General features: G+C 45.1%; 3 protein-coding genes across 10 annotated transcripts in view; all 3 read left to right on the top strand.

Annotated features, from left to right (window-relative positions):
- Positions 1-816: 816 nt before the first annotated feature.
- On the top strand, positions 817-3828 carry RPP14 (ribonuclease P/MRP subunit p14). The gene is made up of 5 exons (XM_055804534.1): positions 817-975; positions 1066-1150; positions 1649-1725; positions 2360-2438; positions 3106-3828. Exons 1-5 carry the CDS (start codon positions 890-892, stop codon positions 3160-3162), a joined length of 384 nt encoding a protein of 127 aa, XP_055660509.1. The 5' UTR covers positions 817-889; the 3' UTR covers positions 3163-3828.
- On the top strand, positions 3206-3828 carry HTD2 (hydroxyacyl-thioester dehydratase type 2). Its single transcript, XM_027793583.2, has one exon. The coding sequence runs from the start codon at positions 3206-3208 to the stop codon at positions 3713-3715; it is 510 nt and encodes a 169-aa protein (XP_027649384.1). The 3' UTR covers positions 3716-3828.
- A 2240-nt stretch (positions 3829-6068) lies between these two features.
- PXK (PX domain containing serine/threonine kinase like) overlaps positions 6069-26848 on the top strand; it is a 36936-nt gene continuing 16156 nt past the window's right edge. For all 8 annotated transcript variants that reach the window (XM_055804522.1, XM_055804521.1, XM_055804526.1 and 5 more), the window contains exons 1-8: positions 6069-6302; positions 16588-16638; positions 17305-17352; positions 21991-22177; positions 24164-24241; positions 24423-24496; positions 25417-25491; positions 26736-26840. In XM_055804522.1, the coding sequence (XP_055660497.1) occupies positions 6201-6302; positions 16588-16638; positions 17305-17352; positions 21991-22177; positions 24164-24241; positions 24423-24496; positions 25417-25491; positions 26736-26840 (720 nt within the window). In that variant the 5' untranslated portion in view covers positions 6069-6200. The remainder of the gene's footprint in view (positions 6303-16587; positions 16639-17304; positions 17353-21990; positions 22178-24163; positions 24242-24422; positions 24497-25416; positions 25492-26735; positions 26841-26848) is intronic.

Below are 26848 nucleotides of genomic sequence, written 5' to 3'. Positions count from 1 at the left end.
GGAGATGGCCCGGCCGGTGGCCCGTGTGCTGCTGCTCGGGTCCGGAGCTTCCCGTGCACCGGGGCCAGAGGAGGCCGGGCTCCCCGTGGGGCAGAGAGAAACCCCCGAGTCTGAACGGGGAAAACACCTTGAGCTGAAGTGTCTTTGCACGGACTGAGCAGCTTGGTAAAGGCAGATGGTCTCTTGTGAGCTGGGCTCGGGCACAGCCGGGTGTTGGGGTACTGCAGTGCTGCCCTGCTGGGCTCAGTATTAATTCCTGGGTAAACCTTTAAAAGAAAGGAGTAAGATTCGGTAAAGTTCTTATGCCGAGGATGCGGTTTCATCTTTTTGGCAGAGCGAAGACGGTTCCATCCTCTCTGCAGTTTCTCTCTAAGGGCTTTATTTCACACCCCTCTTGCCATCAGCTACACGGTACTGCCACTGCGGTGTGTCGCCCAGCCGGGACGTCAAGCCAGCCCCCCTCCCCCCGTCCGCCGTGTCCGTAACCGGGGCCGCGTCTGTGCACGGGGGGGGCGGAGGCGCGCCTCCGCTCGCCCCCCTCCGGCGGCGTGGCTACCGGGGACCACCGGGATTTGTCTTTCCGAAGCTAAAAGCGAGCACTTGGCGACGTCACCCGTCCCCACCGCGTCCCAGAGCCCAGCTGCAGCCCCGCAGGCTGCCCGTCGCCCCGCTCAGCCCGAGGCAGGCCGGCTGTTCCCCCCGCCGGCGCCGCTTCCCCTGCCCGGTGCCGAGCCCGCTGCCCCGGCACGGCCCAACGGCGCAGCGGGGCCGGCCCCGAGGGCGGCCATGGCGGGGCGGGGCGGGGCGGGGCGTGCCGGCGCTGACCCCGCGGGGCCGCCGTAGGAGGCCGGGCCGTGCCGCGCCGCCATCGGTGCCGGCGGGGGAGTGGATGGCGCGGGCCGAGCCGCCGGCGGCCGCCTTCGAGCGGCGGGTGCTGCGGAGTGCGGCCGAGCACCACTACCTGCGCGTCCGCCTGTGAGCGAGCGAGCGTGTGTCCCCCCCCGCCCGCGGCCGCCCCCCGCCGCCGCGCACCCCCAGCCCGCCCTCTGCTCTGCTTCCCCGCAGGGAGCTGCCGGACGGCGGGGCCCGGCCGAGCGTCGCGCAGTTCAAGCAGCTGGTGGTGTCGGCGCTGCGGGAGCTGCACGGAGAGGTGGGCCGCGGCCGGCGGCGCCGCGCTGGGCCCTGCGGTCGGTGTTGCGGGGACGGTGCCCGCCGCAGCCAGCCCGCCGCGGGGCGGGGCGGTGTCTGGCCGGCGCTGGGGTGGCGGGGCCGGCGGGGGTCCCGGCGGAGCGATCCGCCTCAGCCCGCCCCGCTCCCTGCTCTCCGCCGCGTTTCGGGCCGGCAGCGAAGGGGGGGCGGCGGGGAGGGTCGTGGCCGGGGGGCGGCGGCGCGGCGGGGACCCCCTGTCCGCGCCCGGCTCCGGTGCCGCCCGGCCGGTGCCAGCGCCGCGGGTCCCCGCTTGTCCCGCCCGAGGCGGAGCGCGGGGCTCGCCCGAGGGGGGCTGCGCTGTGACGCCGGGCGGCGCAGCAGAGGGGCCTGTGGGGCTGGGGCAGAACTGTAACTCCTTTTGACAATCCGGGGGTGAAATCATTTGCTTATGAAATAGGAGCGTAGGGTGGTACTTACCAAGTCACGTATTTTTTCCCAGGTTGGAGCAGCTTTGCCTGTTGATGTCTTAATGTATGAGGAAAAAACTCTGTCTGCCGTATTACGAGTTATTAGCAGGTACGGAGCTGTAGGTGCGTGCTTCGGATGCTGCCCTGGGAGTATTTTTCACAAGAAAACAGAACTCCTAAGCTAAGGATGGTCTTTGAGGAATTAAGCCTAACTTGCAGAAGTCTGTGTACAGCATGCAGGAAATAAATAAAAATTCACTACGAATTGGTAACCTGCATGCATCGGTACATTGTTCCTGATGTATATCAGGATACATATATGTATATCGATATGTATATTCCTAAACAGAATGGTCTGACAGGAACTAAGCACTATGGAAACATGTCTTTAATATCTCTTTGTGTAGTAGAGATGAGAATGGTTACTGTATTGAAATGGCGGAGATGACTGCAGATGATTTAGGGGAAGAAGGAGCTTAAACACGCAGAGAACGAGAACAGGACCAGTAAAGTGAACTTGAAAAGGTTACAGTACGTATCTCTGTGACAAGAGACTGCAGTCATTGCAATAACCCTTCAGGGCATGGTGTTGCTACTAGAACTTTTGGGTGAAATTACCCACTGTTAAACTCAGTTAAGGTTTCATTACTCTTTATGTAGCATTTTTTATTTAAGATATTTATGCAGCAGGAAAACTGAGAAAAACAAATTTTATTAATATATTTTGTTTTCTTGTTGCTTAGCGGCCTTGTCAAGCTGTGGAGTGCTCTAACGCTGCTGGGCTACTACCAGAACAGGAGGTGTGCCTTTCGCGTGCTGCAGGTAAAGCCCTGTGGGGGCTGGATGGCTTCCCCCAAACGTCAGCTCTCGCTCTAAGGTTCTCTGGCTAGCTGAGCACGCTGCCCCTTCACAGAAAGGTGGCCTAGGTGCAAAAACTTCCTGGTTTGGGAGCAGAATGCTTCTCAGTGCAGGTGTGGAGGCCTGTGTTTAAGGAATTCTCGTCTTACAATGAACCTTGTAAAATGTGCCAGCAGTGACTGTCTCATTACCTTATGGCTTCGTTCCAGTGAGAAGCCCTGATCTCACTAATACATCTGCAAGAAAATTGTTTCTGGAAAGTTTCGTTCTTGGCCCACATCTTGGTCCAATCTTTAATTTTCCCTGACCCATTTCTTCCTTTTCTAATAGTCACTGTTGACTGACCTCGTTTAAAAATGCATGCATGAACATGCACTTCTAGAGCTTATTTTTTTTCCAGAGGATGCAGCTTGATAAAATGCGTTCTAAGAATTCTTTGTCTCTGAAGCCATGGCTACACAAAAAACTGCTTAGGCATAGCTCTAAGTTTTTAATCTTTTGTGTAAAAGGGAAATGTTAAGTTTTTCAGCTTGAATGCATTCAGTGGTGTTTTGTTTGGGGTTTTTTTTAATGCTTTAGTTTCTTGCTTTGTTTTCTGTTGTTTTTTTTTTTTCTTCCCTCCCCAAACTAGACATCTCCATTTCTTCTTGCATTATCTGGCAACAGTAGAGAACTGGTCTTGGACTGAATGCGGTTGTTGGTGTGGTTGTACAAAGCAGAAGTTGCTTGAGATGTTGCAGCCCTTCAGGCGTGGAATTTCTGGAAGGGATTTCCGACAAAGAGCCTTGACGAAGCTAACGTTTATCAGCTCGCTGCTGGGACGTCCCATACTTCAGAGTTTACATGTAAAAGTTGGAGACAAAGCTGAACTAACCAAAGCTTTTACACAGAATGATGTTGTTACTTTTTCTTATTTAACAGGTGACACAAACCCTTTACATTTAAATGAAGATTTTGCAAAGAAATCTAGGTTTGGGAGAACTATTGTACATGGAGTTCTGATCAATGGACTTATTTCTGCAGTTCTGGGTACTAAAATGCCCGGTCAAGGATGCATATTTCTTTCTCAGGAGATCCGATTTCCAGCTCCTTTGTATACTGGTGAAGAAGTCACAGCTGCAGCAGAAGTTAAACGACTGAAGGGTTCTATTGCACACATTTCAGTATCATGTAAAGTCAATGAAAGTGGAAAGACTGTTATGGAAGGGATGGTGAAAGTCATGGTGTCAGACAGCTGTTGATCCTGTGCTACTTTAAAGGCCAGAAATGTACACTTGGTTTTGACTCCGTCTTTTATTGTGACATGACTTAATCCAGTAAATTTGCAACAAAAAAACCTCCGAAATGTTTCAAAGACTGTGTGTGAATTTAATTTTGATAGAACTGCCTTAAATTTAGAGCTTTTCGTTTTCCCATGTATATCGCTAAGATGAAACCAACAGAACTAGGCGCTTACAGTGGCAAAAGCAGCATGTTTAGACAAGCCTTTGCTCGGCTGCAGTGGGAAGTTGTGTGGCAGGGCTTACACTGAGGCTGCTCTTTTCAGCAAAATCTCAGTCCACACTGGCTACCTTCAGTTAAAACTTGTTCCCTCTTCACAAAGTAGTTGTATTGCTCGAAAGCACCGGAGGGAGGAGACAACTGTGTTTAACAAGAGAACAGAAGTGGAGGTGCTGACACACGTGTACTGTGAGATCTGTTGTTATCCCTGGCGGCTCTAGCTGCTGCTGCAGCATGCTCTTTTGCAATGTTGTAGCTAGTAAAACCTTCCTTAGCTCTGTGAATAAGTGGTAACCAGCCTTCACATAAGCAATATACTCTGATTAAGCTGGTGATGTGGCTCTCGCAGTACTTTCAAATTCTTTAGATGCCTTCCAAGACCTGATTATAAACAAGCAAGTTACCTCTAATGATAAACGCCTCTAAAACTTGCCTCCCAGAAGCGGAGTGGAGGCTTTTTTAAAAGCCATATTGTCACTAATACTTGGTGACCTTGTGCTCCTGATGGTGAGGGAAACAGGGGTGAATGATATGAACTACATGGCTTCTCTCAGCTTACTTGACTGTGTGAACATGTACTCCCCTTTGCCCACTGAAAGTACCTTGGTTGCTGGTAAAGTAGGTTTTGGGTAATTCATTAGTAAGTCATGCAGATTTAATTATTTCAGTACAGACAGATTAGTATGCACTAAAACTTTTCTCCAGGAATGATGGGGACAATCAGGAGTAAAATTACAGGCTGTCTCCAGTTGGTGGCTCATAGAGTTTTCTGGCAAAAAACTCCCTCTGGCCTGCAGCAACAGAAGTGCATTTGTACCTTTTCTCGACTGCAAATAACCTCGGAAGTTGTTTGCTATGAAACAGCAGTTTGTCCTCAAGCTGTGACAAAACCTGAACAGTTAGTTGTCTGGGCGCGATGTCTCGTGGTTACGTGCAGCTGTGCTGTAACAGCAAACCCCAGGTGTTGACTGCAGCTGCTTGGAGCAGGGGTGATATTTAGGATGTTTGACTTCGAAATGCCCTCGGTGGGGTTTGGCGAGTTTGCAACAGGGAACCAGTGCCTGGCAAGAGCTTCCCTTTCCCCATCCCTTTCCCCATCCCCATCCCTTTCCCCATCTCTTTCCCCATCCCCATCCCTTTCCCCATCCCCATCCCTTTCCCCATCCCTTTCCCCATCCCCTTCCCTTTCCCCATCCCCTTCCCTTTCCCCATCCCTTTCCCCATCCCTTTCCCTTTCCCCATCCCTTTCCCCATCCCCATCCCTTTCCCTTTCCCCATCCCCCTCCCCTTCCCTTTCCCCATCCCCTTCCCTTTCCCCATTCCTTTCCCCATCCCCTTCCCTTTCCCCATCCCTTTCCCTTTCCCCATCCCTTTCCCCATCCCCATCCCTTTCCCCATCCCCCTCCCTTTCCCTTTCCCCATCCCTTTCCCTTTCCCCATCCCTTTCCCCCTTCCCTTTCCCCCTTCCCCTTCCCACCCAGGGGCACTGCCTACCCGCCGAACAAAGCGCAGCTCCTCCCCTGCTGCCCGGTCCGCGCCCGCCCGGGCGGCAGCTGCTCCCGCCGTGGCTGCTGGGGAGGAGGCTGAGGCTGCCGGCCGGGGGGGGTCCCGGTACCGGGTGGGAACGGGGCGCAGCCGGGGCCGTTCGGCAGGTCCCCGGACGCCGGGGGGTGCGGAGGGTTCTCTGCGCCGCTGCAGTTGGAGTTGCGCTGTGGAGCCCAGTCTGACAGTTTGAAACCTGCGGTTTGCAACACCACCCCCCCCCAAAAAAAGGAAAAACAATCAACCACCAAAAACCCTTAAAATTTGCAAATTGAGACGCTACCGGCTGCTGCTCCGTAGTGCCGCTGTAACGACTTTACGATGTTTTAGCTCCCCGCTCCCCGCGGTGGGGGGCAGCAGGCGCGCCCGCCCTCCTAAGCCGCCCCCCGCCCCCCCGCAGCGGTGTCCCGGGGCCGGCCCCCCAGCCCCCCGCCGCCCGTGCGGGCGCGCCCCGGGCCCGGCCCCGCCGCGGGGTGGGGGAGCCGCCGGGCCGGGCCTGCCCCGAGCAGCCGCGCGTGCGGGCGGCGGGCGCGGCGCGGCGCCCCCTGGCGGTCGGCGGCGGTCGGTCGGTCGGCGGCGCTAAGGCCCGGCGGCGCGGCGGTGCCGTGTTGACAGCGGCGGCCGCGCCGGGAGCAGCCCCGGGAAGCAGGTTGGCGGCGCCGGGTTCCCGCTCCCCGCCCCGGGATGGCCTTCATGGAGAAGCCGCCGGCCGGCAAGGTGCTGCTGGACGACACGGTGCCGCTGACAGCGCAGATCGAGGCGAGCCAGAGCCTGCACTCCCACACGGTGAGCCGGGCAGGCCGGGCCGCGGCGGCCGGCGGGAGCGGCCGGTGCCGGGGCGGGGGGAGCCGCGTGCCGGGGGGCGCAGGGCGGGAGGCGCCCGGGGGACGCGGGGCCGCAGCGAGGCCGGGGCAGCGGGAGGCGCGGAGGGCGCCGGGGCGGGCGGGGGCCGTGCGGGGACCGGGGGCGGCTGGCGCGGCGGCGGGGCGGGGGGCGAGGGCGAGGCGTGGAGCCAGACGGCGGGGCCGGGCCCTCAGCAGCCGCCCGGGCCACCCCTCCGGCGGCGATGCGGCTGCGCCGCCGGCGCCCGGCCTCCCGCAGCAGCCGGGGGTGCGCGGCCCCGCTGCTCCCGCCCGCGGCGGGGTGGCCCGCAGCCTGCCCGGGGGGCGGCGGGGCGGCCTGGGGCCCGCGCCGAGCCAGGCCTGGCGCCGTCCCGCCCGGCAGCCGCGGTGATTCCCGTTCGCCGGGTCTGTCACGGCGCTGGGGGCCGAGGGGCTCTGGCCGCCCCGGCTCGGCAGCTGCGGGGAAGTTCCGTCTGCGCCGGCCGCGGCCGCCCGGGTCCCGCCGCGCCCTGCGCGGGGCCGCAGCGCTGCGGGGGCACCGGGGGCACGGCCGTGCTGCGGGCGGCGGGGCGGGACCCGCCGGGCTTGTGGCACCGGTTAACCCCTCTGGGATGCCCGGGGCACACGCACGCTGCCGCCGTAAGAACTGCGGCGACATCCCAGTTTCATCATCTCCTGTTTGCAGTGATTTTCCGCTTTAGAAACCAGGTGTGTTTATGGTGTGAGCCGGGGGGAGACCTGCCTGGCCTTTCTGATTCCCGCTGTGGCCCAGAGCGGGGATGCTGGGCTAAAGAGGAGGCCAGAGGCGGCTCAGCAGCAGGTACGCCAGCAGGGAGCCTGTTGGGAATGGGGAGCAGGGTTCCTGCTGCCCCCTCCACGCTCCGGTTCCCGCGGCGTGGATCCCTCTTCCCGCATCCTCGCATCTGGTGAATACCCTTAACCCCAAATAACGATAATTGTAGGCTTGCCACAGCATATACAACTAATCTGTAAACCGTTCTTATTAAATACTTTTCCTATAAGTAATCCACGCTTAAGAAGTGTGTTTTGTGTGAGGAACTCGCCTTAACTGGTGTTCCAGCCTTCCGAACACAAGCTATGTATGAGAAATTGTCCAGAAGATCTTGTGAACCTGTCAGGCAATGGCTCTCTCAACTGTTGCACCTCCTCTTCTAAATAAAATTAATGAGGTTTATTTTCTGGCAAGCCTGGTACTTTTCACCTGTTACAGTAGCTGAGGGGCGCGTGTGCCAAGTCCAGTGAGCAGCTGTACAACTCCGAACACTCCCCAGTTTGCAGCCCAGCTCACAGGTCTGTTCTTGTTGCATCGTGCCTTACCACACGTTTTTGCTAGTGCAAATGACAATAGCTTTTTGCGTTTTTTTCTTTGGTTTGCGTGATTCTTGTTAAGAATAAAAAAAAAAAAGTCACAAAATTCTTTTAGAACAAGCACTTGGAAGTAGTTTCTCGAACCAGACTCTGTGTGTGTGTGTTGTCTTGTCTGGGTGAGTGTGATAGCAAATGTTGCTCCCCCTGCTCTGTCTTTCATCTCTGTATACTGTTACTAATGGGTGTTCAGAAAAAATTCTCTACTGATTTGTTCTGATCTTTGGTTAATAACAGAACGCTGGAGCACTGTGCCTTTTGATTTAAAATCTGTCTCTAAGATATATCTATTAGTAACTGTTTGTTTTACTGCAGAAGCCCTGTTGATAGTTGAAAGATGGCTCGAAGCGCGCGTAGCACACAGATGGTTTATATAGAGGCGGTGTGGGATAAGAAAATACAGGAAGCCATAACAGAGACTTGGTTTCTTATTTGACGCAGACTGGATATTTTGTCATTTTGGATGCTTCATCTTATATCCCTGGTATCTGAATAATTTGTTTATTGGTGGGTGATGCTGTCCCTGATTTCAACTTTCCTTTTGTTTGGCTTAAATAAGCCACACAAATAGATCTGTGTGTTTGAAGAGGTGCCTAAATGGAGCCCCCCTTAAGAAATAAGGGTTGAATTGCTTTTGGCGGGGAGTTAAGACTGGGTTTTACTTTGTTATATTATAGATGTGAAGAAGTAGGTTGTCATTAACTGAACGCTTTTTTGCATTTGTTCCTCATTCCACCTCAAAGCATTATCTTCAAAAGCTGTAGATCTATACAGTTCTTCATCCCAAAACTAATGTGAGGAGAACTAGGTCTCCACATGTTAGACTTGTTCTAAAGCTGAAATACAAAGGCATTCATGAATAAATTTTCTATTCTTTTGTCAGCAGTATGTATTAAGATTTTATAATGCTGCTTACTGTTGCAAGAATTGCTTTAAACTTGCATTTATAATTCTTTTTCCTCTACATCATTGCTTATAAAAGCATTCACATGAAGATGATTTAGGCTCAGGTTAGGTGCAACTTTAACATGGCAGCTGAACTAGTAATAATGTCAGCCTCCCATGGGTGCTGAAAATAGCCAGTCTTCTGAACAACCAGCTAGGGAAAAAGTGAAGAATTTTAGGAAAAGCTCTGTAGACACAGTGAAATACCACTCAGAAGACCAAAGCTTGTGTCAAATGAATAGTTTGCTTGTCTGTTGTTCAAAGCAGCTTCTGTTAATTTCAATTTACTACAACAGTCTGGGTAAGTGTAAAGTTAATTGAAGTAAAGTAAATTGAATTGCGGGCTGTACTTGGCAGAGGCTGAGTTTCTGTTTCCTGGGGATGAAGGTGCAACTGAAAAAAAACAAAACCGAAAGCAAACCCCGAAACTACTACATACCTAACTGAATTCTCCAGAAACCCAGGAAAGGAGAAAGCTAGTATTTAAAATGTACTTTTGAGGGTTTACAGTTCTTGCTTAGTAAGCACATGTCAATCCCCTAGCAAATGTGGGTTTTAGATTGTTAGGAAATCAACTGCAAAGTTTTCTGACATGCTCACAAGCTCTTCATGTTTCTTTCAAGTCAGAAGAGCTCAGACGTTCTTACTTGAGTTAGTACATCTCAGCTGGTACATACTCTCCGTGCTTTTCTGTTGCAACCAAGAAATTGTCAGCTGAGGTTTTCTTTCTGTGTGTTTATTTCCATTGATAATTGAAGGTGAGAATGGTGCCTTTTCATTTTTACAAAAGTTGTTTCCCCAGTTAAGTGTGTTGCAAGCAGTCTTTGAGTTTTGTTGGAACGTGCACTTACTGCGCTATAGAATTACTCATATGCATTTATGGAGTCCTTTTCATTTTGAAAGCCAAATAAATTTGTGTTGCAGGCGCATTCCAGTGGTACCTCACTTCATAGCTTTGAAATTACACGAGCAAACCCTGTCAGCTTCATTTTGTCTCTTGCTATATGATTCAACCGCTAGCACTCGGTAGGAAGAGAAACTGTGTAACTTCCAGGAGTGTGCTGGGCACCCTTTTCACAGGCGTGGTTCAGTGCTCTTGGTAGGTGTGTGTACCAACCGTTTTGCAGAAAATGAAGTTGTTTTGTTGCCATCGCATTCCTTGAATGATAGGAGCAGAATTGCATCCGTTATATTAAGCCATTTGCAGGTGTCTCATCTCAATGCCAAATGTGTTCTGACAACCGAGGCATTTTCAGCACTAAAGCTTTAACAAATTTTTGGCTATTCAACTTGCTTCTGTATATTCCCTATTTAAAAGTGGCTTTCTTTCTAAGCATTAAAATAGGGTGCTATTTTCTTCCACAATAATCTAGACCTATTCCTTAATAAGAATCGCACATCTGTATGTACAAGCTTTAGAGCACTTTACAGCAGTAAAACCACTAGCAACTTATACATACATTTGCGAACATTCCTTAATTCTTTATCTGAAGTGATTTCCTTTTGCATGCATTTCATGTTGAAATTGAAGTAGTGAAACGGCCAATTTTGCTACAGTACATCGTTATCTTAAAGGCATTTGGAAATGAACAGCTGAAATAAATCCCTCTTGTAACATACTTTCAGAGTTTTTCATTTTCCTTAAGCAATGATGAATGTTGACACATAGCTGTTAGATTAGAAAAATATTGAAAAAGCATTTATATTTTTCCTATATTGTTCTGTGATACAAAAATGGAGCCATATGTTTCTAGAACTGGAGGATTTATGTTAAAAGCTTGTAAAAGACTTTGCACATCTGCTTTATAAGGAATTAAATCTCTGCAAGGTTGCCTTCGCTTTGGGGCAAAAAGAAGTGATAAAGTTACTTTTAGAGGTGCTTTAGGTGGGGAACTATCAGAGTTCACTTGTTGAGGTTTTGGAAATGCAGTTTCTCCACTGGAATTAGTAAGTAAGCTTGACTGCCTCACACCTCTGCCTCCCGCCCCCCAGCTTGAGCTCAGAAAAGATAGTGGTTTCATCACACCTTATTTCAGATATCCCAACCTTACGGGTTTCCACTGGTGAACTTAGTACGTTAGTATTGTGTTTGTAGCCCTTGAGAAGATTGCAGCGAACATGTTAGTTGCCGTATCATACTGTTGTAAAGCCATTGCCTTAGAGATCTTGCAGTGTAATTAGAATATTGTTATTGGCTACTGAGTATTTCCTGAAAAACACCGAGTATTTTGCTGTTGTGGTGAAGGCCATGGTGATGCTGGGTACTGAAAAGCTGGTATTTCTCTTGTCTCCAGAGCTTTTCTTGTTCAGCAAGTTTCATTACATGTAAATGTGTGTCCTATTTATTTTTCTGCAGTTGTCCTACTTCATAGCTTTCACTTGTCGAGTGGCTTGCTTGTTACTACACCGGTGATACAGTGTGTATGGAGCTGCATATGTGTGTGGAGCTGTGTAATGTCCCCAGACAAACACGTGCGTTGTTTAAAATGTAGGTGAACGCTGCTGTTGCTGCTTGTACCTCAGATGGGCTTAGTGGCAGGTTGTGTGATAGCAAGTAAGTACCGTGCCCTGTAGCGAGGAGGTCCCTGGGTCTGAGCAGCTTTCCTGATTTGGTTGCTACTTTTCACATGGGAGATTTTCTAAATAAACACTTAAAAGAGCTTCTTACTAGAAATTGTTCCAATCCAGCCTACTTAAGCAGGGATTGTATTCATCCTTAATTAGGCTTTCCTCTCTTTAATGCTTATAAAATAAAGCCCTTTCAAACTTTTAGTTGATGTGACCTCAAGGTGACCTGGATCTTTATAATGGTTGGCTTTTCAAGCCTGGTGGATTAAACAGATGTACAGCAGAAATCTGTGGAAGAATAGACTGACTATCCTGAGCCAGAAATTTGAAGACTATTTTCTCGGGAAAACAGAATGTATTACCCAATATTGGTGAGATTCTCTATGGTTTTTTATATGAATCTCTAAATTCACCACTTGTTCTTTCCTGTTTTGTCTCTGCAAAAGCCTGTTTGCTTTCTGTTTCCAAAACTAGGAAAGATGATAAACGGCAATTGTTAAACATTTGGACTTGCTTTGCTGTGTAACTTTCACCTAGGAATGCTAACAAAATTATCTGAGTAGCTCTGAGCTGCTGATGTTCTAACAAGTGTAGGCATACCAGGGAGTAATCTTGGTGAATTTTGGGGGAAAAAACACCTAAATGTTGGCTCTGCATGAAAATGGGTAAGTTCAGGATAACGTTAATCCTAGGCAGTGATTGTGAAACTATTACTGGCAAAGGACTGGAGAAATGCAGCATGGTTGTCGCTGATCCATGTGGATGTTTGGAAAATACTCTTTTCCAGAAACTCTATGCAGCACTCTGTAGCGGTAGGAAGATTTTAGGAAACAACAGTGTGCAACTGGGGGCATATGGCTTTCCCTGGTCCTGACCTCCTCCTCCTCCTCCTCCCGGCACTGGTTTCTGCTTTCTTGACTAATCAGAGCAGCCAGGGAATGATCCCATAGGTAGCACCACTTTGCTCGGCACCTTTATAGATGTATATTGAACGGCTGCTGGAATATCAAGGTTGTGGTAGGAGCTGGCTTGGCGGGATTGATAGGAAGAGCAGTGGATGTACAAACCTTACCGGGGGGGTGGGTGGTGGTGGGTTGGAGGGGCTCGGGGGGGGGGTGCTGTCCTTGGAATGGTTTTACAGCCTGTCTTGGTGGTGGTTCCTATGTAGTTGATGCCAGTGAGCTTGCTGCCTGTGGGCAAAATCAGTAGCGGGAGGTTGTCTCTCCTTTGCCAAGTGGCAGCTGTTAGGGCTTCTTTGAAGTTGTTTGGTAAACTGAGGCACGGGAAAGATTTTGAGCCATTTGCGTGGGAGTGAAAGACACCGTGGGAATTTCTGCATGAGTGTAGCTGACTTAGATCTAGCAGAGCCTGGTTGGTGATCTCTAAAATCGACGGCAGGCGTGAACTCTGGTAATTGCTCGCCCTTTCTGAAGCCTTTTCCGTTCTGTTTTCCTGTGTTGGAAGATGCAGCGAAACAGCAATGATTCTGTTTCCTACGGGCAGAGTTTCAGTCCCACTATCAAATCTGGATGCCTCAGAAAAAAACTGTTGTAATTCAGATCTTTTTCCCTGGACAAAACAGAATTTGGGAGAGTAATAAAGGCTTTTGCACATTCAGGCCTTCTCCTTAAGAGTTGAAAGCTCTTCTTTGGTCCTATGGGAAGCGTATATCAGCGGTGCTAATTATAATCCCAAGACAAGCTTGCTGCCGTGTGGAGGCAATAGGAAGTATCAACTTCTCACTAAAATTCAGCACACTGTGGTCTGCTGTTTACGTGTAGCCATGGCAGATATTAGGAATGGGATTGTATTTCTTGTCCTGGCCTTTCTACTACAGCTGTTCGTTGACTTTCGGTCTTGTTATCAACTTTTTTGGGGAAAAAACCCAGAAGACCATTTAGGCTGACAGAGCATGGTGGGGTCTTACCTTTTCCATACAGACAGAACTAACAACCACCTCTGAAGAGTGATGCTCTCTTCTTTCAGGTGATGAACCCCATGACATAAAGAGCGAGCCCAATTAGTGCCACAGCAGTACCGGATGGGCAAATGCTTGAGTGTTTGTGGAAAAAATAGTTGTGGCCCAAATATATATATTTTTTTTCCTTAATATAATCTTCCTGTGAGAATGGGCTCTGAGCCCTGACTCGTTTACCGCTAGGCTCTCCAGAAGAGACGACTGTCGTATTCATCAGAGTGGTTGTATGCAATAAGATGCTTTGATGGTTGTCTAATGAATTTGTGTGTTCTGCCTGCCCGAGAGCATTTTCTTGGGGTACAATAGAAAAGGTTAATTGCTGAATAAAGAGTAAGTGCTACAAGGGATTGAGCAATAACTCTGCTGCTTTCAAAATCCTAGAAAAGATGAATGACTGAACACGGTGAGTCATTAGTGACGTGGTTTTTCAGAGAAATGGCCAATGTTCCATTGCAACTTGCTGAATAAGCAGTTGCCACAATTTTTTGGCTGTGTGTGAAATAGTCTCTTCCTACTTCACAAAATGCAGCAAAGACAACAAACCAGGAAAAGACACATTAGTGGTGAATCTGGGTTTCCAGGTGTCCCTTTAATTGGTTTCTGCCGCGCAGTTTCCAAACATAATTACACTAGTTGAATTGCAGTCAGCTCTGTGGATTTTTGTTACGGTTTATGAGGATTTGGGCTTCTTGTTTTGCCGAAAAATACCTTAATTGTGATTTCAAATGGGTAAGAGAAGAGAATATGGAGGTAGCATGTCAGGCTGACTTTCTGAAAATAGGCACATTAAATCCAACGTAATAGTTATGTGTTTTAGTTTGTGACATCTTGGTCTTCTCTCATTTCTGTCTAAGCTGCTGGGATATGAAATGTTTTAAATCAGTTTGGATTTCATGCTTACTAGTCTTGAATTTGTTCTCAAGGCTAGATGGTTCAAAATTGCTACAGGTATTTGCCAGCTGTTGATAATAAAGAATATTTTAAGTGAATTTTAGGAAATGGAATAGCATTTTTGTCTGAGCAGCATTGTGCTTTGGAAAGAAACTTCAGTAAATGAATTCTGGATTAGTTAAGGTTGAACACACAAGGTAGTGCCATCTGATAAGTGCTGCTTTTGCCTCTTGTCTGGAACGGTCACAATTCTTGATTTACGCTTCTTATTTTTCATGGTGGTAAATGTTAAGTGAGAATTTAATTCTATGGAGGGATTCTCTGATATGCCCCGCTTAGTTTGCATCCAGTGTTTATGTTTTTCATTGTACAAGCTTTTAATTTCTTTTCATTTGAAATAAAATTAGTTCTCTGTGGTTCTGAAGGCAACTAAAAAAACCAGAAGGTGCTTCACAGTACCTGAAAGAAGTTACTAATAAATACCTGTTGTGTATTTTGAACTGTGAAGCTGAATTTATAATACTTCATGGATCAAACACTCAATTAATTGAATTACCTAGTCAGTATGCATATGTCTGGTACATGCCAGATAGAGTTACTGTCACAGAATGGACAAATTTGGGATATAAACGCAAGGAGCTGGAAATGCCTTTGTTTATTTGCTGTTATTTCATTATTGTCTATTCCTGATAATTTGGAATGCAGCATTGATGTTACTATCTGAAGAAATTGTGCACAACGCTCTGATCTGTCCCTTTTGTTTATGTGAGACTCCTATTGATGTCAGCAGTTCAACAAAATCAAGTGGTGTTTGAAATTGAAAGATTATTCAGCCCGTGACATAAAATACATTTGAAAGTTTGTACCTGGGTGAACAAAGTCATGCGAGTTGAATAACAAAAGATTTACCCTGTGATGCATGCTGCACTGCCGGCGGTGACGGGGGGTACTCACACATCGCTTGGCGCAAAGGCAAAGAGCTTTTTGCACGTTCCAGCTTAGAAATGCTGTGAGCTGTGGCTTGAATTTGTATTTGGTTTAGAATTTCTGGTTCTCACATTGAATTCTGTAGCCGCAGGTGTGCGGTGTGACTGAGCGCGTTGGGTGAGGCAGCGTGGGGGATTTAGCGGTGCTCTGAGCGTCGGTGGTGGGTCCTGCCAGCCCTGGCCGTGCACTGCAGAGAAGATCAATGTGCTTAAGAGGTGTTGGGGATGTACGCCCCTTCTACGTCAGACTGATACAACTGGAAGGAAAGTGTAAAAGCGTAGGTCCCTGTGTGGCTTCTTCCCCCTCTTCTGACTCTGGGTACTCTCCCACTCTCCTCGGTGTTGGGAGTGGTGTTTTCTCAGACAGCACAGCACCTTACTTTTTGGCTCTCCATTTTCATGTTTTTCAATGTAAATCACGTGGCCAGGGAATTATCTGTCTAATAAGACTTTAATTGCTGCATTTGTAGAGCTCTGTGTATGCAAATGGTAAAGGAAGGATCTGTTACTACACTCAGCCCAGATCAATTTTATTTCCTTGCTAATTTAACAATATCTAGAACAAAGATTACAGGCTTTCCAGGGAAGGGACTTGCCTCCTTCATGATCTTTGAAATGTCAGAAGTATTTTTAGAGCTGTTGTCAAACCTAAAGTAGGGGTAAACAAAAGTGTGGCTTCCTTGAAGTATGTCTGAGCAGGAGTACAAGATACTTGGTATCTATTCTTGTGATAATTAGATAAATTTCAAATAAAGATATTGCTGTATTGACCAGCTGTTAATCTATAAATGGTGCAGTGGAGCTTGAAATGAAAAGACTGAAAAGAATTGTGCTTCATGAATTTAGTTGTGGTGGGAAAATTGTTAATTCTTAAAATATGGAAGCGGCTCAACTGAGATTTAGATGTATCTGCATGGTTAATATAGACATAATTAACATGAAGCTTGCATTATAAATGAAGAATTATCATCATGAAAAACTGATACGTTCTAGTTACTCAAGCATACTCCAAAGCTTTTGTGGTAACCTTTCTTGTACAAAAATAACTAGAGGTTGGGCAGCTGTGGGTATTTACTGGCATTTTATTCCATTATGATGGTGGCGGTAATTCCTGGGGGCTATGTGTTAGATATTGGGGGTGAGGTGAGGAGGGGTTTCTTCAGCTGTTGTTGGTAGAGGTGTGCGTTGAGTATGCGCTTACTTTTTCTTTAATTATACAAAACCTTTCAGGTGCTTCATAGGTCCGCAAGCTCTTGGACATCCCTTTGTTCTACTCTGTGAAGCAGAAAGAGACAGCTGCTAGTGACAGGTCTGAGTAACCCAGCTCTGACTGTCACCTAGGTGCTTCAAATGTCGATCTGAACTTTCTGTTTCTGAATGTTTCCTAATCGGATAGTGATCACATTTGGAGAAGTACCTAATAACTTTCTTCAGCTCATTAGTTCTCATTTCTAATAACTTTTTCCTTTTATTAGGAATACATAATCCGTGTTCAGAGAGGAGTTTCAGCAGAAAACAGTTGGCAGGTAATTTCTTAAACTGTGGTTCATATAACCAGGATGCCTTTGTAGGAAGAGTTTGAGAGTTGTCTCTTCCTAGCTTTTTTAATTGGAGCTGGAGAGAGAAATGTTGGTTTGGAATTGAGAACATGAAGTGCCTGAATACTTTTGGTCAAAAACTAAGAGAAAAACAGTATTGCTGCCAGCTACAGAAGCATGTTGTGTGCTGCTATTGTGAATATTCTAGGAAAAATGCCTGTCGTGTTACTACTGTGTGTTGGTATGGCTATAATTTTTAAATCTCAAATGTCAGTTTGCCTTCCTTAGTGCTAAAATCAGAGCCTTGCTGGTACGTGACCAGTGACACCTAGAAGTAGTTATGAAGATGACTGTGAAAAGTTGTCGAATCTAATATGCCAAAAATGCTTTGTTTGCAGGCAACTTTGCTCACAAGTATTTTTTTAAGGTGTTTTTTTAATGTTTAGAAACACATTTTTGTTGTGGTCAAGATGTGATTAAAAACTCTTCTATGCTTGCTCTCTGGCAAGATGACGTAAATCCAGCAGTTGTACAAAAGTGATTAAAAGAAGAAAAAATGGTAAAAGGGAATTACTTTTCTTTGATGAGATTTTGAAGAGTAAAATGCTAATGGAAAAAGTAATGTTTCCTGAACTGTGTCTTTCTTTTTTGCAGATTGTGAGGCGATACAGTGACTTTGACTTGCTTAATAATAGCTTGCAGGTAACTTTCACCCTTGATATATAAATATGAAATGTCATTTAGAATTATATATTTAAAATGGCTTGTGATATTTTTTATGTATTGCAGTGATGAAAAAATACAAATTCACATAGCTGTAAAGAGAAACTGTGACTTGAATGTATACTTTTTTCACTGTTATTTTTTTTGGTAAAATTTTGCTTTTTGGCATCAGCAGGATCAATTTATATAGAAATGGAGGAAATTGGCAGGTACTGAATCTTTCCCTTCAGTACTGTGACTTGTTCCGGTTTTATGTGTTATTATTTGTTCCTCCTTTGATTCGAAGAAAGCCAAGGCACATACCAACCTTATAAATTCAGCATTGAAGTGCTATGGGTCTCATTATTTATATTCAACTAAAAGCACTACCAGATGCTGCTTATCATGTGATGGTTTTCTGTATCACTGGAAAGTGTTCTTTAGTTAAACACTGAACTTACTGTGTGTTTTCTTTTGCTTTTTAGGACAATTATTTCTTTTTAGTTTGTGTGGGAAAAAGCAGGGTATGTGAGTGTGTTTGGGAAGAGGGGGGAAGTGGCTGTGACTAGCATCTACAGGAGTGAAACCTGTTACTCAAGATTTCCATAGTACTAGGCAAACAAGATGAAAAGGGAATACTGCCATGTGAGGTTACATGTTTGTGACTTGGAAATTTTTTCCCCTGTTAAATGTGTGAACTCAAGAGCTTAATGCTGCTTCACCGCCCCCTCACCCCAGTCAAATTGGCTATCTGCTTGATGAACGTCAGAGCAAAAACATGTAAGGATGTTGAATTGTGTGCTCTGATAGTCTGCTTTAACTGACTCCTATGCTAGAAGGTGAATGGAGGGGGAAAAGGAAAATTAGTCATAATTCAACAGATGCAACATGGTTTCCTTGTGGAATTGTTTTATTGAATGTGCAATAGCATGTAGGAACTTTTATCATGACCTAGAAACCTCTTGTGTGATGTGCTGAATAAATGCAATACAAAGATGTCTCCTGCTGCGGAGAATCCAGGGTTTAAGATTAGGTGGGTGCCCATGGGAACACAAGGAAGTGAGATGGCACTAGTCCTCGCAGTACATGGTGGTCATTGTGGTCTTAACCATAGTCAAGTTTTGATAGACATCACAGGGAAAAGAATTTTGAGAACGTTTTAAAATGAAAAAAGAGTTCACTTTTGCAGCCACCTATAACAAGCTCTTCTTAACCACGGGGAATAGAATGTGTTAAGGCATGAAAAAGCTTTGTTGCCTTCTCATTTCACTTTCAAATGAGGCAGCTTTAGTAGAAAAGGCAACGGACCTTTAAGACTTTAAATTCAGAAATTACAAGTACTGAAAGGTTAGGCCTAGGTGGAGGGTCTAGAAAGTGAAGGTAAATAGGTTATGTATGATGTAGTACAGAAAGAAAAAGCCTTTGTATATGAGGCAGAGGTGAGTGATAAAAGTGGAGGGTTCAGGAAATAATAATTTCAGCAACAAAATAATAAAATGACAGCAACTTGCAGAGTGGGACAAGGAAGAATTTGAAATGAGAGAGAGATTTTGCAGATAAAAGATACCAAGATCTGGGACAGAAACGTCAGCTGCTTGGATGGCTGGAAAAGATCAAACAATAATCAAGACAGACCTCTGACTTGGACAGGGGGATATGCAGAGGGTGGCTGAATGAACACGCTGTGTTCCTGAGCACTTGGTCTCCTTCAGTGAAAACTACTGCTCACCCCCTTGACATTCACACTCCTGTTTCTGCTTTCCACAGTCTGGAAAGGCAAAGATCTATCTCTGCTTGGAGATAGCCTTTTCTGGCTAGTAGAGACCGCTGCCCTGAGAGGTGTGATTCTTCATTATGTGCCCAGCAGACGGCTGGGAAGAGAGCTCTAAGCCTTTATCAAAGACGCACAACTCTGCTGTTGACAAACGCCACCACCATTCTAGTTCAGCGTGCCAGGGCTTGAGAGCCAGCAGACGGTAGCTGACATGAAGCATGTTACAATTGCTCTGTTCTCACACTGTTTTGCAGTTTTTTTAGAAGTTGTGCTTTGTGATGCTGGAGCTGAAGTTTTCCCATCCATTACGACATGCAACACTCCTCAGTCCTTTCCATCCAGAACTCTAAGCAACAGTATTTCATCACTATACTCAGGTCCCATGACTTGTTTTTAAAGTCTTTAAACTCTGGTCTTGTATATATTAAAATTAGGGTAAACAAACAAACAAACAAACCTCCAAACAAAATACCCCCCACCCCCCAACAGAATAAAGCAATAAGCAGTAAGACAATGCCAAACCCCAGTCTCCTTGCTTCAAAACGAAAATGTTGCTGGAAGAACTTCTGGAGCTTCTTTTGGGTTTTAAACTCCAAGTTCTTCCGCTTCTTGTGGCATACTTGACCTTTCTGTAGGCTTGGGTGGTTGTGTCTGAACACACAGCTGCAGCTGAGCTGGAATGCAACTTTTCTGCTGTTCATCTGGTGCTACCTATATAATAATAGTAAGAATTGAGAATTTCAAAACTGTCTAGGCTGGGGGATGCAGTCCTACCTACCATATACCTTGGAAAACAGAGAGGTGTATAGCTGGGACCCAGCTCTGCATCAGAAAGTTTCAAGCCAGATTCCCTGAACTCTCAGCCCTGTACTGGATTGAAAAGCTCCTTTCAGACCATCCTGCATTTCTTCGTGTTCCCTTATTTGAGAGATATGTGTGGACATCATTGGCTGCTCTTCTCTTTTGTTAAGTGAACTGCTGGTATGGTATTTGCAGCAAGATACCGGGCTTCTGTGAAGCATTTTATTGCAGCTTTTGAACAGACATTCCTGAGCAGGCTGTGGTTTGAAGATAAGAGTGTTAATTCTCAGGTTTTTCTGTGGGGAAGCCCATCCTGGCACCGGTGCTGAGCTGGGGCCACTGAGGAGTGCTGCTCGGGTCTGAAAGCGTGCGGGGTCTTGGCCAGGTCAGCACCTCCGGGGAGCATTCCTCTGTGGTGGGCACTGTTCTCCGTGGGCTGCATGTTTTGGCAGATCGCTACAAAAACCTGGGGGTGAATGTTACTTTCTGCTGAAAAATGGCAGATGTGTGGTTTGTTGAAGTAAGTTTTAAAACAAATAGTAGTGGTTTGAAAGCATCTGAACTAGAGTCCTTTTCTCTCTGATCGTAGCTAGCTGTCAGGTCAAGAAGGTAAAGGTGATTATGATTTGACATGCTTTTCAAATGAGTAAGACCAGAAATGGATTTAGTTGTTTAGAAACTTGGTTTTCAATTGAAGCAAGAGTGGTCTGCCAAATGAAAGCTCTGTATGCCTCTGGTGTTCAAACTAATTTGGTGAATTACTGGCTGTAAGTCATATATTGTTGCTTTTGGGTTTATTCCCGGATATATTTTTCTGTTTTCCCTTTGGGTGTAAAAGAACATTAAAAAAGCTCCATGGATAGCTTAATTTTTATTAACATCTTCTGTAATTCAGACGTAGCTGTAGTTCTTTTTCAGCCCATGATGTGCAGTCAGAAACTAGAGAAGTAAAAGTGCTAAGACTGATGGGGGTACACCTCCTGTGTTCGGGAGGAGGTAAAAAAGGAAAGGGATTGCTACTTCTGGCCCAGTTAGTTGAACTAATCCTTTGCTTTCTCCACTAGTTCAAATGAAAGCTGTTCAAACACCAAAAATCCCTGTCTTCTCCCTGGTGAACTGTTTGCTTTAGAAATGAGGTTATTGCATCTGGTGATTCCTGCAGTACACATTTCTTAAAGATTTCTTAAAGATAACTCCCATGGAGATTCAGCATACCCAAGGCAGGTGCTTTAATCTGCAGGACAACAGTGTGTTAACAACATGAAAAAGTCATTCTGGCAATGCATATGACGTAATTGGATATAAACGCTAAAGATGATCTCGATCTGACTTACATAATGCTTTGAATTTCTGTATGTTTTTTTCATCGTCCTATTTCGAAGTATTTCTCCAATTTTATCTGAAGTTTTGGATCACTTATGTCAACATGAAACAGCTACTGTACATCCACTGGTAGATTGCAGCTATTGCTGAGTTGAAAGATATATAGCTGTTTAAAAACTGTACAACTGCAAATTCAGAAGAGAAAATGGAAAAGTTGTACCATATTTGAAATTACAGAGTTCAAATACTGACAGTAAGGGCTTTAAATTACCTATGAATTGCCTATAGAGGCAAAGGAAACATTAAACTGCACTTCATGAAATAAGAAAGCATAAATCTTATCCAGAGAAGATGGTAAGGTGTGAATTGGTTTTTGTGCTGCAGCAGAAGTATGTCATAGAAAGAATTTGGCTGAAAACTGTAGCTATTTAGTATCTGGAAGTTTTGTGTACAGATCTTAAATGCATGACTCACTAGCAAAAATTGAACTCCTCGCATTTTCATTGTCATTCTGCTTGCTAATCTCTGCACGGGGTGGGGGTGGGGGGATGTGAGCTGTTGCCTGACTAGCTCACCCTGATAACAATACTTAGAAAAACCATGAAAGCTTATATATACACAGTACAAAAAATAGTTATCCAGTAGTTGGCTTGCTCCTGAGAGTTACTTTCTGGGTTGCTTAGTTTATATCCCTGAGCCATTTTGAGAGCAAGGTTGGTAATTTTTCCTCTCTTTTTAAGATCTCAACTCTAAGTCTACCTCTTCCTCCCAAAAAATTGATTGGAAATATGGAGCGTGAATTCATAGCTGAAAGACAGAAGGGACTCCAGGCCTATCTCGATGTAATTACTACCCATCACATACTGTCTAACTGTGAATTGGTAAAAAAATTCTTGGACCCAAACAGCTATTCTGTTAACTACACTGGTAAGTGAGGAATTGCAACGCTGCATTATGGTTTCACTTTAGCATGTGTGTGTATCATCCGTTAATGCTGGCAGGGATTTACACCGAAGCATGGGGGGTGGATGGGGGCAACAACTTTCAGAATTATTATACTGCACATGTGATTATTTGTGATACTTTTTCTCCAGCTCTGCACATAAGTCATGCTGTGATTGTTAAATCTAAATATTTGAATTACTTTACGGAGGAGCGTGAGGGTCAAGATCTATATAAGCAGAACTCGAGGGAGGGGTGGTGGTGAGAGAAACATCTACTTTTTCAGTTTGTGATCAGTGGGGAAGTTTGGTGTTTGGAGATGGTCTCCCGGAGTGCAGGGTGGAGTTAAGTGAGTCAGCTCTATACTGGTTAAAAAAGCTGGTCTTCTGGACACTGAATCTTGTGTTTGAGGTGGTTCTGAGTTTTTTTCAAATCAACACGAACGTTTGTGGTCATCTTGTCTAGCTCCCACTGTCACTTTGGGTTGTGAGACTTCCTGGGACTAATTGTTTGAGCTCGGTTGAGTACTTTTTCAAGGCTTGAATAAGTCACAACCCCCCTTTCCCCCCAAATACTGGAAAGTCACTGCATCCCTTAAAACGATATCCCAGTGATCAGTTCTCTTCCTTATTAAACGCTTCTTCTTTGAATTTGTCTGACTTCAGCTTCAGCCATTGTAAATTGTTAAATATTTGTTTTACAGACTGGAAAAAACCTTCCTCTTAGCAATGAAACCCACTTCACATATTTAGTTTGTGAGCAAACGGACTCTTTGCAAAATGCAAAACTTGTTTTCGTAAAAGCAGAGCCTACTGAAGCAGGAACTTCCTGCTTCCTTTTAATTTGTCTTTTTGCTCTCCCTTCATGTATTGTGCCTTCAGCTTCAAAGTGCAAAGACCATTTCCCGGATGTTTATGATAAGCTGTGGAGGAGTTGTAAATTACTTGTAACTCTTTAAGGATGACGTTTGTCTGGCTAACGCTGAGCAAGCAATTTAAATCCTCTAGGAAACACTGTGACTTCTGTGTTAATTCTGAGTGTTTTTATCAAGATTGTTTTTTCGGCAAGTTGCTGGGAAGTTAGTAGCAATCAAGTCGTTGCCTACAGTCTTTGGAGGCACCATCAGTTTGTCATTTCTTAAGTACTGGATCAGTGAACTGATATTTATTGTACCGTTCTCTCTCTTTTTCCTAACAAATTTTATAGAGAGAAGATACAGTGCAGAAAGATCAGTGCATCCTTACCTTTTTGCTGTGTTTCTATACCAAGATAAGCCACGTTACCGAGGACTCCCTGTTGGCGTGATTCCTCTTCTCCCCTTGATGTCACCACTCCTCACAGAGATTTCCCCTCGAATCGCTTCATGAATAAAGCGGTTGTGTTCCCAGCTGTGGGAGAATTCAGAAACCAGAAGGGTGTCCTCCCACCACCTCTCTGAAATGTGTGTAGGATCATGATAGCTAGCAAAATAGCTTTGCCTGTGCAGAAAAGGGCAAAGTAACGCATAGTGAAACGGAACTGTTTCGTTTACGTAGTTTTTATGTAGTAATAGCAATATAGATGCACATTAAAGAGATGTAATAGTTAGTACTTTTACAGGCAGAGCAGAAACATTTTGTGATCTAATGTAGTGTACACCTAGTATGGGAAATCTCAGCCGTGAGCATTGGATTTAGACTTGAAAATGTAGATCTAGTGCAGATAGAATGCAGACTGGTAAGCTAAGTTTTCCAAAGGCAGTGCTTTCTCTGTTTTCTCTCTGGATTTGAGTAATCAGGTTAAAAATACGAATGCCCTTTGACTGTGTTTTTATCTGATTTCCTTTTAAAGTGATTTTTCTGACTTTCAGCCTGAATTCCTGCAGGCTTCCTTCTGGCATTGAGCCTTACCTAATATATGGATAATTATGTTATATAGTCTTTTAAAAACATTTTTATCTTTTTTTTTTCTTCTTCTCCTTTTTCTTTACAGAAATTGCCTTACAGCATGTTTCAATGTTCTTCCGATCAGAGCCAAAGTGGGAAGTGGTAGAACCATTAAAAGATATAGGTAAGAAGAATATGTATGCATGAAAACTTGCCTGATGTTTTTTCCAACTGTACGAGTTGTCCTAAGATTACAATACTATCTTTGCTTACAGAACTTGCCCTGCCTGTAAGCTGTGTGATCTAGTAGTGTTTAATTAAAGCTACTGCTGACTCTTTTTGTTTTGTTTTGGTTTTTTTTTTAGGTTGGCGGATACGTAAGAAATATTTCTTAATGAAGATTAAGAATCAACCAAAGGAACGTCTAATGTTAAGCTGGGTATATATGCTTTCATTTCATATTCAAGTCTTTCTTAATGAACGTGGCTTATTTCATTTATATGGACTACCATGCGTGAGTGAGAGAGAGATAGGCTTAAGAGCTCAGGTGCTGGAAGAGCCTTGAAAGCCCTTAGGTGGATGTGTGGTGTGGGAACTACTTGTGTTTCTTTCCTCTGGTGGCAAATCCAGTTTGCAGGTTTCTGTGCCTGGTCACTTGTTCCCTGCACCCCAGGTTTCTTTAGTTGTAAAGATGTAACTGTTGACCGTAGTATAAATTTGCTTGCTGAAAATAACAAGGTGATTCTATTTAAAGTGGTGGGGTTTCTTACTTGGATCTGTACTGGTACTGAGAAACTGATAGGTGAGAGGGGCATGAATTGCTCCTTCAAGGTAGACATGTATTGACACCAAACAGTTTGTTGTTACTCAACACTGGCTTACACTCTGGTGTGGAAATGTGCTGCCCTCTTAATTGTAATACAAAAAAATTGTATAAGTATAGCTGGTTGTGGTACCTCACTGGAGAGTAAGCGGATATCACTGAAGTCTGTAATGGGAGGGAAGTTTTTTTTGCTGGAAAGGGAGAAGGTGGGGGTTTCAGCCTTATCAGCTCATAATGCACACAGTCCCGCAGTTTGGGGTTGGCAGAGTTCATTCAGCAGTAGTAGTGCATGCCAGGTACGGGGGAGGAAGGAGGCAATAATACTTACGTATGGTCAGATGCTTTGTATCTGCACAGGCCTAAAACCATGGCCGTATTCAGCCTCCTCAAGTTTCATTCTGCGTGTGTAATCTCCTTGCTTGCTCTGCAAAATGTACCTTCAAGCAGCTGTCTTAATTTCTGAGAGCAGAATATAGATCACATTTTCTTTATGGAATGCAACATCTGATGCCATTTTTTCCCCAATTTATTTCCAGGCTGATCTTGGCCCTGATAAATACTTGTCTGACAAAGACTTACAGTATGCTGTGAAACTTCTTTCTTCCTGTTCTGTGAGTATTACTTGACTTCTAAATTGTGCCAGCACAAAAGTGCTTGTCAAGGACTGATCTTGCAAAAGCACACATAGCCTAGTAGACATAGTTTGTAATTTTAGAGTCACTTTCATTTAAAGATGTGTGAACCTTTTAATTACAGTTCCCACACAATATAAGGTAAGGTGTTCTCAGCACAAATAATAATCCTGCAGGATTATTACAGGAGATGCAGAGTTGCGGTTAGTTGTATTTTTTTGTCTTCTTGTGCAGTACTGTGAAATCATGAGCTTTTATTTCAGCTCCTCAACACTTGTAGGCTGTTAGGATAATGCTCTCTGGGTGTAATTGCAAACTGGTGTGCTGGGGATATTCTCAGGCAGCAGTAGATAAGGCAGTGGCATGAGTGTTTTTATTTTTTTAGTTCTTTGAACTTAAGACAGGAGTATTTTAATAGTGGTATATGGAGGTTGTACAATTTAGGCTTCTGTGCAATGCCGCATTATAAATACAGTAGGCATCTCTTGTCTGAAAAACTGGCATTTGACTCCAAGAGGAGTTTCTCTTCCAGGATGTTAAGCATGTGAGAGACTGGCTGAAAAGGATGGTATTTAAATTGGTAAACCTCTGTGCAGTCCTGGAACTCAGCACGTGCACACAACAGAAGAGGTTGGGAACTAGGCTTCTCAAATCCCAAACCAGACTGAAACTGATGGATTAAAATGAGACATGAATGAGGGGCCTTTTCCTAATTAGAAATTTGTGTGTTTGTATTGCATGTGCTTATTTCCAACTGTGCTGTCTCACTTGGTTTCACCAAGTTGCAGGAAGTTGTTACAATAATTTCTGAAGGCATAAAACTGTTACGACAGCTATTAATGCTGAATTTCCTTACGTCATAGCCGAATAAAACTGTGTATGGATTTATTAGCTTAGCATGACTTAAACCTGTAGTAAAGCTGCTCATGTGTAAGTGCTAATGGGGCTGGATTCTTCATTTGTCTACATTTTCAGTCTGTTTTGTTAAAAAAGTTGGGGTTTTTTGTTTTTTTTCTTTTATGTGGAAATTGAACAGTGTCTTTGTGAAGCTTTCTTTGCTTTTACTCCAGGTTAAGACTGAATAACTTGAGCAAATGCCACTGACAGAATCCAATTTATTACTTTAAATACACAACTCAGACCTTTTCCTACTTGTGAATTGAGCGAAAATGAATTACAGAGTCTGTCATCTAAAACTTACCTACAGTTTCTTCTTTTGGTAGCATCCCTATATTTACAAAATCACTTTTGCCACTGCCAATGAATCTTCAGCGCTGGTTATTAGACCGTTCAGTGAAAAAGGGACACTAAAGGACCTTATTTATAAGGTAATGTC

Source organism: Falco peregrinus, chromosome 5, assembly GCF_023634155.1.
Source record: "Falco peregrinus isolate bFalPer1 chromosome 5, bFalPer1.pri, whole genome shotgun sequence".
In the NCBI taxonomy this organism is placed as follows: Eukaryota; Metazoa; Chordata; class Aves; order Falconiformes; family Falconidae; genus Falco; species Falco peregrinus.
The sequence above is the reverse complement of the archived record's forward strand: the minus strand, read 5'-3'. Positions and strand labels throughout refer to the sequence as shown.

What these genes read in the sequence shown, in the direction of transcription:
- HTD2 (XM_027793583.2), top strand. Translation starts at nt 3,206, where the DNA reads ATGTTGCAGCCCTTCAGGCGTGGAATTTCTGGAAGGGATTTCCGACAA.
- RPP14 (XM_055804534.1), top strand. Translation starts at nt 890, where the DNA reads ATGGCGCGGGCCGAGCCGCCGGCGGCCGCCTTCGAGCGGCGGGTGCTG. An exon ending in CACTACCTGCGCGTCCGCCT is followed by an intron (nt 976 to 1,065) that starts GTGAGCGAGCGA and finishes GCTTCCCCGCAG; the next exon opens with GGAGCTGCCGGACGGCGGGG. An exon ending in GTATTACGAGTTATTAGCAG is followed by an intron (nt 1,726 to 2,359) that starts GTACGGAGCTGT and finishes CTTGTTGCTTAG; the next exon opens with CGGCCTTGTCAAGCTGTGGA.